This window comes from Geotrypetes seraphini, chromosome 6 (assembly GCF_902459505.1).
Source record: "Geotrypetes seraphini chromosome 6, aGeoSer1.1, whole genome shotgun sequence".
In the NCBI taxonomy this organism is placed as follows: Eukaryota; Metazoa; Chordata; class Amphibia; order Gymnophiona; family Dermophiidae; genus Geotrypetes; species Geotrypetes seraphini.
Window position 1 is genome coordinate 40,552,025 of NC_047089.1, and position 12,520 is coordinate 40,564,544.

At 35.8% G+C, this 12,520-nt stretch overlaps 1 protein-coding gene across 2 annotated transcripts in view; it reads right to left on the reverse strand.

The window, feature by feature from the left end:
• The window catches only part of CENPJ (centromere protein J), a 161,240-nt gene that overhangs the window by 114,842 nt on the left and 33,878 nt on the right, over positions 1–12,520 (reverse strand). For both annotated transcript variants that reach the window (XM_033947757.1, XM_033947756.1), the window contains exon 6: positions 4,966–6,532. In XM_033947757.1, the coding sequence (XP_033803648.1) occupies positions 4,966–6,532 (1,567 nt within the window). The remainder of the gene's footprint in view (positions 1–4,965; positions 6,533–12,520) is intronic.

Genomic DNA, 12,520 nt, shown 5'->3' on the forward strand with positions numbered 1-12,520 from the left:
AGTCACAGGTCATGGAACTTTCCATTGTAATGGCATACATTAACATTGAAATATAGTCAGCTCTTCAAGTTATAAACTGTTTTGCATTTTCTTATGAGGAAAATATTTGATTGCATTGGTCCATGGTGGCATTGCCATTACTAGTTAAGCAATTTGAACCAGCAACCTCATCGCCATAGAGGTCATGCCTGATAACTATGCAATACCAGCCATGGGTGGGTCACTTAGTACAGGTTCCCAAACCTGTAGTTTTGGTTTCTTCACTGAGGTTCCAAAACCTTCAATGGGTGTCTGTCTGGTTCCCAAGCCAATGATTGGGAAGCTTAACCTAGGTACTCTATTGGCGCACAAACTGTCAGTGACGCCAACTCATTCAGCACTGCAGCTTGCATTGATTGCGTTTGTGTCTGTTTATAAGCCAGTACTCGTTTACTTGCTCAGTCCCCTAAGAAGGCATTCCAGAAAGCCGAAACTGAGATCCTAGTTGGGACTTTTATTCTGTGGTTTCATCAAGTAAACATATTAGGACTTTTTATATTTAAAAAATGTACCCTGTGGTTGTTTTATGACATCTCACTTGCCTTTCTTTGTTTGACAAAATAACAGACAAAATTTTATGGGGATAGCTTCATTATTACAGGGCCACAGAAGGCTAAACTTTGAAATTTTTTAGCATGGTCCATTTTATCGGCCCACTTTGAGGCTTTTTACATACGTCAGTTTCAAAAAAATGAAAATCTGAATTAGTTCCATTGAATAGATCGTAACAAGTTGTATAAGATTGCCAAGTTCCATTTGTTTAGCTTCAATGGCCAAGGAAATATTTTTACTCAAAGTTGTCAAAATTGTGCATGGATTCTGGACATGGTCGTGGTATGGTATCAAACAAAGAGCTATATCTCCACAAGTATTCCACTGGCAGACCTTAAACTTTACTAGAGTTCGTTTGGGTCATGTAAGGTTCAGCATACAAAGTTTCATCAAAATCCATGATGGTGAGGTGGGGCACTTTTCTAAAATTAAACCACTTGACATGGAATGACCCGACTTTATGTCCTACCCATACCATCTGCTATCCCTTTTTCTCCCTTACAGATACCATGGGGTTCATTTTCAAAGTACTTAGACATACAAAGTGCCTTAGTAACCTATGGTACTGTGTGTCTAAGTGCTTTAAACTAAGGGCTCCTTTAACTAAGGTACGCTAGCGTTTTTAGCACACGCTGAATTGCCGCGCGTGCTAAACCCACGCTACTTGGCTAGAACTAATGCCAGTTCAATGCTGGTGTTAGCATCTAGCGCGCGCGGCAATTCAGTGCGCGCTAAAACCGCTATCGCAGCTTAGTAAAACGAGCCCTAAGTCTCTATATCAGCAATTCCCAAACTTAACCTGGAAGGGACCCCAGCCACTCAGGTTTCCTGGACAGCCACACTGAATGTGCAAGCAGAAACCAGCATGCATTAAAAGCACTGCCTGCAAATCTCTCTCATAAATATTCATTGGGGAAACAATTATAATGTCCAAAAACAATATTTTCATAAAAAGTGTTATATGTGCTCAGAAGTGCCCATAAATGTAATAAAATCACTGCACACAAGTCACAAAGCAATTTAAAGCTCTTTACAAATGTTGCCATGCTACCAAAACATTAACAGTCATTTATGACAGTTCTTAAACAATTAAAAAAAGAAAAGATAACAGCAGTCCACAAAGGAACTGCCTTCACCTCTTATTACAGAAAAAAAAAAAAAAAAAACCACAAAACCCTTAACTGTGATCCAGTTTTGCCAGAAAACCGCTTTTTCTGGCAAAACTGGATCACAGTGAGGTGGGGTTTGTTTATTTTTGCGCTGCACTGAGGGGTGAAGTTTGTAGGCTGCTATTATTTTTTTTCACAGCTGAAGAACCGTCATAAATGACTGTTAATGTTTTGCTGGCATGGCAACATTTGTAAAGAGCTTTAAATTGCTTTGTGACTTGTGTGCAGTGAATGGAACAGAGCTCTTGAATGATTTTATCACATCTATGGGCACTCGGTTTCTGAGAACACCACACTTTTTATGAAAAGATTGTTTTGGGACATTATAGATTTATAGTATGAGTCATCCTGATTTGTTTTACTATATGAAGATTGTTTGGGTGCATATAAAAATAAAGGTATATATTTTGAAGAATAGAATATCCTTCTGTATATATTTTGTTGATGAATATTCACTACAGATATCCTGAAAACCTGATTGGCTAGGACAGTGTTTCTCAACTCGGTCCTGGAGTACCCCCTTGCCAGTCAGGTTCTCAGTATTTCCACAATGAATATGCATGAAAAAAAATATTCGTATAATGGAGGCAGTGTATGCAAATCAAGTTTATGCATATTCATTGCGGATATCCTGGAAACCTGACTGGCAAGGGAGTACTCCAAGACTGAGTTGAAACACTGGGCTAGGTTTCCCTCAGGATAGATTTGAGAACTACTCTCCTATGTACAGTACTTGTCCCAAGTTTGCTTGAATTCAGATACAGTGTCTTTATCACCTCCACTATGAAGCTGTTCCACGTATTCACCACCCTCTATCCCCTTACTTCTTCATCCTATGCTCTCTCATTCCAGAACTTATTTAAATACCTCCATGACACAGGAGGAAAGTATCTCTATCATAACTCCCTTCTCCCACCTTTCTTCGAGAGTATACAGTGTGTGTGTGTCTGTGTGGGTTTTTTGGGGGGGGTTTAAGGTGCAGTCCCCAGAATTGTACACAGTACACTAAATGGAGGTTACGCCACAGCACCATCACCTTTTTCCTGCTGGCCATTCCTCTCTCTATCCATCCAAGCATCATTCTGGCTTTTGCTGTCAGCTTTTCTACCTGGATACCGTAAGATCATTAGTTATGATTACCCCTAAGTCCTGCTCTTCTTTTGTGCACAAGTACTTCACCCCCTAAACTGTACCAGTCCCTTGGAGTTTTGTAACCCAAATACAGACCTCTGCATTTTTTTTAGCATAATATCTTAGCTACTAAATTCCAGATCAATCTTCAAGCTTTGCTAGATCCCTCCTCGTGTTATCCATACCATCAGGTCTGCCTGCCCTTACCTGCCCTTGGTCCTTGTGCAATACTGGACCAAGAACTGATCCTTGCCATGTACCATTCTGAGAAAAGAGACATTACCAGTGAACTTCATTTAGCACTACCCTTTGCTACCTTCCACTCAACGAATTTCTAACCTAACCATATCAAGGGCACTTAGTTTATTTATTGACATCACCTATATGGAACTGTGCCAAAGGCTTTGTAAAATCTAAAATACCACATCTAACACTCTTCAATTAAAATCATAACTTACAGCACAAAAAGATTTTAAAATGACAATTAAATTAGATTTTAAAATCAATCTTGTTGGACCAAAGTAAGAATTATTTTTAATGGCCTACTAAGAGTAGATCACCAAGATAAAAGCCATATTTGGTCTCAGCCATGTGGCAGATAACCAAGTGCAAATCTACTAGAAATGAGTGTTTTAATTATCTAATGCTTAGGTCTTCATTCCCAGTCCTTGAGGGTTGCTGAGTCAGGTTTCAGGAAAACCCTGAAGAATATACTGCATGAGAAAAATGTACATATTGCTGAAGGGTTGTCGGGTAAGATTTGCCTCTTTGCGGATGATACCAAAATCTGCAATAGAATAGACATGCCAGATGGTGTGAATAACATGAAGAAAGACCTAACAAAGCTTGAAGAATAGTCTGAAACTTGGCAAATAGAATTTAATGCTATGAAATGCAAGGTCGTGCATTTGGGCTGCAAAACCCCAAGGGAACAGTACAGTTTACAGGGTGAAGAAATTAGGTGCATGGCAGAAGAGCGGGAGTTGGGTGTGATTGTATGTGATGATCTTAAGGTGGCCAAACAGGTTGAAAAGGTGACAGTGAAAGATAGAAGGATGCTAGGTTGCATAGGGAGAGGTATGGCCAGTAGGAAAAAAGGAGGTATTGATGCCCCCTGTATAAGACTTTGGTGAGACCTCATTTAGAATATTGCATACAATTCTGGAGGCCGCACCTTAAAAAAAAATATAAAAAGGATGAGTCGGTCCAGAGGAAGGCTACTAAAATGGTATGTGATCTTCATCATAAGGCGTATGAGGACAGACTTAAAGATCTCAATCTGTATACTTTGGAGGAAAGGCGGGAGAGGGGAGATATGATAAAGATGTTTAAATACCTATGTAATGTAAATGCGCATGAGCCGAGTCTGTTTTATTAAGGGCTGTGGAGTTGGAGTCGAGGAGTCAGACAATTTTGGGTACCTGGAGTCGGAGTCGTGGGCACCAGAAATTGAAGGGTCGGAGTTGAAGGATTTATCTACTGACTCCACAGCCCTGCTTTCATTTGAAAGAAAACTCTGCAATGAGAGGCCCTAGGATGAAGTTAAGAGGTGATAGGCTTCGGAGTAACCTAAGAAAATACTTTTTTACAGATAGGGTGGTAGATGCATGGAACAGTCTCCCAGAAGAGGTGGTGGAGACAGAGACTGTCTGAATTCAAAAGAGCCTGAGATAGGCACGTGGGGTCTCTCGGAGTAAGAAAGAGATAATGGTTACTGCAGATGGGCAGAGTAGATGGGTCATTTGGCCTTTATCTGCCATTAAGTTTCTATATACATACCTACTACTTGTAATGTATGTAAATTGCCATCTCATATTAATTGAGGATATCCTGATAACCTGATCTCTTGGAAGTCCTCAAGCAGTAGGAGTAAAGATCAAGGATTTAGTATTTCACTTATTTGATGCTATAGATAGTGTGGGTAGATAAAATGTGATAAAAATCTGGTCTAAAGTACCTTGCTGTTTACAGAAGCTATTCTGCATTTACAGTACATTTTTAAACAAGCTCATTGTACATCGTACAACAACAAATATCACTAAATAAAACGATTTATATGACATTGATGCTTTACCTACTGTTTCTTCTTGTCCTGCTCTGACTCTAGTATCTTGTCCCATATGCGAATCACATTTCTGTTTAGGCTTTAGTGAAGGAAACAGTTTCATCATTAGATCAGATGTAGGAGGACTACTTGTAATGCTATCTATCCTTTCTTTAGGCTGTTCATCTTTCTTTATCAAAGCAACCTTCCTTTTTATTACTTTGTCTGGGATAGATGTTGCGCTTTGTGCTTTGTCTTTACTAGTGTAGATCTCCATCATAAGATGCTGCTCATCCTCTTCCAGATCAGCCCAGGTTCTATCGTCATCAAATCCAGCATCATTCCCATTTAAAGAAAATGTGCTGCAGTTAGGAATAGCAGCTTTTTTTTCACTGGATTCCTTATTATTGTAATCTTCTTGGTCTGATAGGTCAAGATCCTGGTCCCTGCTTTTACACTCTTTACTAATATTTTTGGAAGGTACTTGACAGCCATAGTTGTTTGGATTATCATCTTCTCTATTGGTGAAAAGTAACTTCTTTGTGTTGCATTTGTCACTTATTATAGTGTTATCAAGGTCATCTTCAGAATTAGATGTTATATCACCATCTGCTTTTGTATCCAACTTATCATCTTTTAATGCTGGGTTGTCTGTGCAAGATGCTTGAAATAACTTATCATTAGCATTAGTACAGCGTTCATTTGTTGTAGTTCCAGATACCCTAAAATCAGGGTTTGCTCTTGTTATATCATTGTCAGTTTTTGCTTGTGTGGCATGCTCTGCCTTTTTGGTTTTGCTGTTGGTAACTATAGAATGCAATATATTTGCTTGATGCTGCTGTCCTAATTTGACAGGAGTAGAAGACATTCGCCGACCTTTACTAGTTTGCTGATCTTGAGCCAATAGTTTAAATACAAATGAGGAATTACTAGAGAAAGATATGTCTTCAGCAGCCTGTTCCAAGAGCAGAAATTCATCTAATTCCAGGTTCTCTTTTTCCCTTTCTTTTTCCCATGTTTCAGATCTCTTCTGGAATGAAATCTCTAAAGAATATTCTGGGGGTTTTGAAGGCACATTTGTAGAACATGTAGAAGTGAACACTGTAGGTATTGGTAGCTTTTCAACTCCATCCATATATTTTCTTAGCTTGCTGTCATCATATACCTGCTTTGTATACTCCACATCATCTTTGTAAAGCAGCAAGCTAGAAACTATTTCAGATCGAACAGAATTTCTCAACTGTCCATCAAGTTTATTCTCAGCCAGCTCATTTATTATGGGTGGAGAATGATTCTTTCCATTTCGGTTTTTAAGTACCATTATCTTCTGAGTACATATAGCAGGACTGTTTTTTGGTTTAGCTATCTGATTAAAAATTGTAACTACATTCTCAGAAAACTGTTCTTTGCTTACAAGTGCAGTTTTCCTCTGCAATTGCTGTCTCTCCATTTTTGATGCATTTTTGTCCTCGGTTCTTTGTAGAATCATCACTTTGTTTTTTGAGAATTTAGATTTAGCATTTGAAAACCTAGCTAGGCCAGCTCCACGTTTCAAAAAAGGTCTCTTCGCCACAGGTTTAACTACTGGTTCCAGGCTCTAAAATCAAATCATGATGTAAAGGCTCTGTTAGATCATTTATCAGTTCATATAATGACTATATTTTCATCAATGCATAAATCAAAATAGGATGTGATTTGTAAATCCTTTTCCTATTGTAAGGACAAATTACACAATAGAATGTAGCTAAACACTAGGATTAAATATCCCTACTTTTTAAACAATTGTGCTTCCAGGAGACATCAAGACGGTTGAAAATACCACTATACTTTTTCCTCTCTCTTTCATTTTAGAAGATTCATTCAATCCTTTTCGTATCTCGTGACACTTAAGACTTCTACAAAATAACATTATTACTATCAAAAACAGGGGCTTTCTCTATTTCTGACATACTTAGATATATAGATGTATTTTTAAACATAATGGAGTACTCAGATCAAACCCCTCTCTCATCTGGACACTGAACGGGCAGATCACTCTTCTAAAAATGTTTCCTGGCAGTACTTCAACATAAATAATTCTTTTTTTCAGGTCAATTTTCTGTTTCCCCTCTCCCCACACACATGTACAATATCAATAAAACTTTTCCTAATCTTGATTGTATTCACATTTCATAATACAAAAAGTAGGAGAACATTAAAAATAAAATTATTGTGAAGTACTCTTTTTAAAGAGTACTATTTACTTATGACCAAAAGATAGATATTTATTGCTATTTCTGATCAGGAGGGAGGGAGACAACATATCACTACAGGATGCTATTACAATATGGCTCATGCAAACTTGATTGCTGTTGCTTTAAGAAAACAGACCCCCCCCCCCCCCCGCCCCGTGTGACATTTCTTTTTAAACAGGTTGGACAAGACTATAGGATAAGGCTACTTCAAAGATTGCATACTTTTGGATTAGTACCGGTACTCTGATACTATGCTATAATATTAATTAAGTTTCATCTTGAAGAGATGAATGCTTCTACAAGATGGACAGAGTACTTCTTTAAACAAGACCGATGGCAACAATACTAGAACAAAAAGAAGCAGAGCAGATCAGAACATAACTTCTGAGTTCACTTGCAGAAGGGGAGGAGTTTTAAAGTGACACCCTTCTGCAGATTTGCAACTAATGGGAACAGCTACTACACAGAATCCTATGTCTTCGCTGCTGAGCATGTTATTATCAAAAGCAGATTGAGGATTATGAGAACCGTGGGAGTAGGAAAAATGTGAAAATTATTGGATTACCGGAAAATTTGGAGGGGGGGAATCCTATTCAGTTTTTAGAAACTTTATTGCCAAAGTTACTGCAGTTGAGTTCAAAATTCCCCCTGGAAATTGAAAGAGCTCACAGAATTCCATTCCAACGGTCCACTGCTCAAACTAAGCCAAGACCTTTGATTTTCAAGTTACTGAAATTCCAGCAAGCTTTTGAAATTTTAACCATGGCCAAAGCGGATAAAAATCTTAACTACAAAGGGTCTAAACTACTTTTCTTACCAGATTTTGCTAAAAGCACTGCAGTTACGAGGCAGCAATTTCTGCAGCTTAGACCTCAGCTGAGAAAAAACGGATATAAATATGGTCTATACTATCCTGCTAAGATGAGGGTTACTACTGGAAATAAATCTGTATACTTTGAGGATCCAGAGAAATTAAAGGACTTTTTGATTACTTCAGAGTCAATGGTCACATAATTGATGAAGATCAGAAGAAACGAAGAACAGATGAAGAGGAGTACAGTTTCTATAAACGTTTTAGGAATTCTTTGTTTTTAATTTTGTCTTCTTACATTGGTGTATGGATGGATGGAATGAGCTTGAATTTGTCTGAATGATACTGAATTAATGGATTTCTGCTTGTTATGAAGAATATTATATGTTTTAATGTCACTGCTATATTTAACTTATTTTTTTTAATGCTCTTTTCAAGGGGAATTCGATGGGTTTATTAAACAGTGGATGGATTGAGTTTTGAAAGTAGTTGAGTGAGAATAAGTTAATAGTATGAAGAGATTTTTGCTTGTTTGGATGAAATATTAATTGATTTTGGTGGTTTTGATGTATTGCAATTTGCTTTTAAATTCTCTCTTTGATTGCTGTTATATTTATTATATTAGTTCTGAGTGCAAATTATAGCATAATAATCTTCTTTAAGGGGTTGTCATGTTTATTTTGTATAGGATGGAATGGGATTTTAAAGTAGTTGAATGATATTAAGTTTGTAGGATGAGGGGATTTTTGCTTGTTCAAATGAATTATTATATGGTTTAAGGGTCCTGATGGTTGATATTTGATCTATAGATTTCCCTTTGTTTGCTGTAATAAAACACAAATTAGTTCTGAGGGTATTCTATTAAGTTTGCATATATGAGGAATTTATGTATTTTAATGATCTTATTAAAGAGGATGCTTGATTATGTTATATTATATATTGGATGGAAAATTTTTTTGAAAATAATTGAATAACAATATAATTAATAGTATGAATGAATTTCTGTTTGTTAAAATGCAAATTTATATGGTTTTAATGGTCTTGTTTTATTGATATGAGATCTAAAATTTTCTTTCTGATTGTTGCAAAACCTTATATGTTAATTCTTTACATTTTTGATTTATTGGGGTTTTATTGAATTAATCTCATTTCATTATTTATAAGAAGATGGATTTGTTTATTATGTTGCCTGGGGGGGGGGTATTGTGATTATATGTCCTATGAGTGTTCCAAGGCAATCATTTTTAGGGGGTGGTTTGGGAGGGATGAAGGGTGGGGATTTTGTTGGAATTAGGGGTAATGAAATTATAGCTGATGGGGGGGTATTGCATCAATTTGTTTTATTATTAAATTTATTAAGTGTGCTGGTGTATGGTCATTTCAATATTAGCAAATCTATATATTATTGTTGGTTTCTATATGAGATATTAGATGGAGATTAAAGTTTTTTCCTTAAATGTCAATGGCCTAAATCATCCAATCAAAAGGAGGAAAATGTTAGCTTTTCTTCAGAAGCAAAAATACTGATGTATATTTTATACAAGAGTCACATCTGTCCTTAATAGAATCTAGGAAACTGAAAGGAGGTTGGATTTCTAAATGGTTTTTTTTTTTGCTTCAGCAGTGGGGAAAAAGGCTGGGGTTGCTATTTTAGTTAATAGGAAATGTTCAGCTGATTTTCAAATGATTGCTTCGGATCCTTTAGGGCGATGGGTACATGTTAAAATGATTATGGGAAATACTGACCTGGATTTATTCAATGTGTACACTCCAAATTCGAATCAAATGGAGTTTTTTAAACATATAAAGCAGTTGTTATTACTACTAGCTGCTTCTAATTTAGTGGTGGCTGGAGATTTCAATGCTGTAATGGATCCAATTATTGATAAAAGACCAAGTAAAATTATAAAATCGTTAGGGCTAGATAATTTAATACAATCTTGTGATCTAATTGATATATGGCGTATTCTTCATTTTAATGATCGAGAATTTTCCTTTTGTTCATAGGTCCACAACTCCTTTTCAAGAATTGATTATATTTTTGTTTCTAATAGTATAGTTCAACGTGTGATTAAGGCCATTATAGATCCTATTATTTTGTCTGATTATGGTGGAATGTGGATTGAGTTACAATCTGATGAACCAGTTAGTTTTAAACCAGTTTGGAGATTTGATAATGCTTTGCTTGCTTATTCTAAATTTCTTGAAGATTTTAAATTGAAAATGATTGAATTTTTCCAAATTAACACCTCTGAAAATATAAGTATTGAGACATTATGGGATGCATTTAAGGCAACTATGAGAGGTAATATTTCTTATTCGGCTTATATTAAAAAGCAGCTCAAAAAACAATTTTCTGTTTTGGAGAATGAAATTAAAATATTGGAAAATAAACTAATTAATAGGTGGGAGCAACATACTTTGCAAAGTTTATTAAAAGCAAAAGCCAAATATAATGAGATATCTTTTCAATTTGTAAAGAAAGATTTGTTTTATCAGCAAACTCAGTATTATGATAATTCAAATAGGGCAGGAAGATTACTTGCAAATTATCTCAAACAAAAAAGAGGAAAACTAAAATTATTGCAATTAAAGATAAACAAGGAGTTTCGCATACTAAAATTGAGCATATTTTACAGCAATTTTTTACTTTTTAGAAGGATTTGTATTCTTCTAAGTCTTATGGAAATGGAGTACAAGATGGTTTAGAATTTTTAAATTTACTTATTGGACCAAAGATTCCTGATCATATAAAAATAAGTTTAGAAGAACCTCTATCTTTAAAAGAATTAGAAATAGCATTGAAATCTCTTAGAGTTGGATCCACTCCAGGTGGTGATGGGTATACTGTTGAGTTTTATAAATCATTTCAAATTACCCTTTTGCCATATTTGTTAAATTTATTTCATTAAATTTCATTGGGGGGTATAGATAGGTATAGACCATTGCTCAGTCAATGGGCCTGATGGGCCGCCGCGGGAGCGGACCGCTGAGCAGGATGGACCTATGGTCTGCCTCAGCGGAGGCAACTTCTTATGTTCTTATGTTCTTATCAACTGAATAGAGGTTGTATTACAGGTACTATGGCTGATTCATTGATTATTGTTTTGCCAAAACCAAACAAAGATTCTACTTTGGTTTCAAATTACAGGCCTATTTCATTAATAAATGTGGATGGAAAACTTATTGCTAAGGTTTTGGCTTTGCGTTTGGCTAAAGCTCTCCCTTTTATTATAGATACTCACCAAACAGGATTCGTTGCAAAAAGACATTCTTCTAATAACACTAGATTGGCTTTTCATTCTCTAAATTTGACAAAAAGCATGAATGATCCGGCTTTTTTGATCTCTTTGGATGCAGAAAAAGCCTTTGATCGAGTGGAATGGACTTTTAAGTATCAGGCTTTAGAATGGTTTGGTATAGGTTCTGGTTTTATTCAAATGATTCAGACATTGTATAGCTCTCCTGGTGCAAGGTTATATATTAACAATAATTTGTCTGATCGGTTTAACTTGCTAAGGGGGGTTAGACAAGGTTGTCCTTTATCTCCTTTGCTCTTTGATGTAGTTCTTGAATCCTTGTTAATAGCCATTAATCAGGCAAAGGGGATAAAGGGTATTCCGTATTCGAATTGGGAATACAAGCTTTCTGCTTATGCGGATGATATATTGCTTTATTTGAGAGACCCAGAAATACCATTCCATGTTTACTTGAATTAATTGAGAAATTTGGAAAATTTCTCGGTTATAAGATTAACTGGAGTAAGTCTGAAGTTCTTCCACTAAATGTTCATTGTACCAATGGATTATTTGAATCATTTTCATTTGTTTGGAAAGAAGATGGATTAAAATACTTAGGTATTACCATTAAGAACCATTAGAAGACACAGTAAAAGAGAATGAAAAATTTTTATTAAAGAAAATATCAGAAATGTGTGAGCAATGGAATCCTTTACATCTTTCTTGGTGGGGGAGAATTCAAACGATTAAAATGATGATTTTGCCTGTGGTTTGTTATCAAATGAGTATGATACCAAATTTTTTTCAGGGGTCATTTTATAAAAAGTTAAATGGTATTCTTACTAAATTTGTTTGGTTGGGTAAAAGACCCAGAATAGCTTTAGTATCTTTACAAAAGACAATTGTGGAGGGAGGGGTAAATTTTCCAAATTTTTATAGGTATCATCAAGCCTATATTTTAAGACAGGGTATGTATTGGATCCTCCCAGAGCTCATGGAGAATGTACCGGATTGGCTATATTTAGAATGGCGACTCCTTTGTATTTGTCTCATCTTATCAGTATAAAATTACCTAGGAAATATAAAGATAATAGAATATTGTTTGATACATGGAGAACTTTAAAATATGTTAGTAATTTATCAACAGATCCAATTTCAAAATCATTAAATCAGTCCATTTAGCTTAACTCCAAGATTAAAATTGGCGGTTTTCAAATCGTCTGAAAACATTGGATTATTGCAGGTATACGGACATTAAATGATGTTGTTTCAAATGGTTCATTGCTTAGTTTTTCACAGCT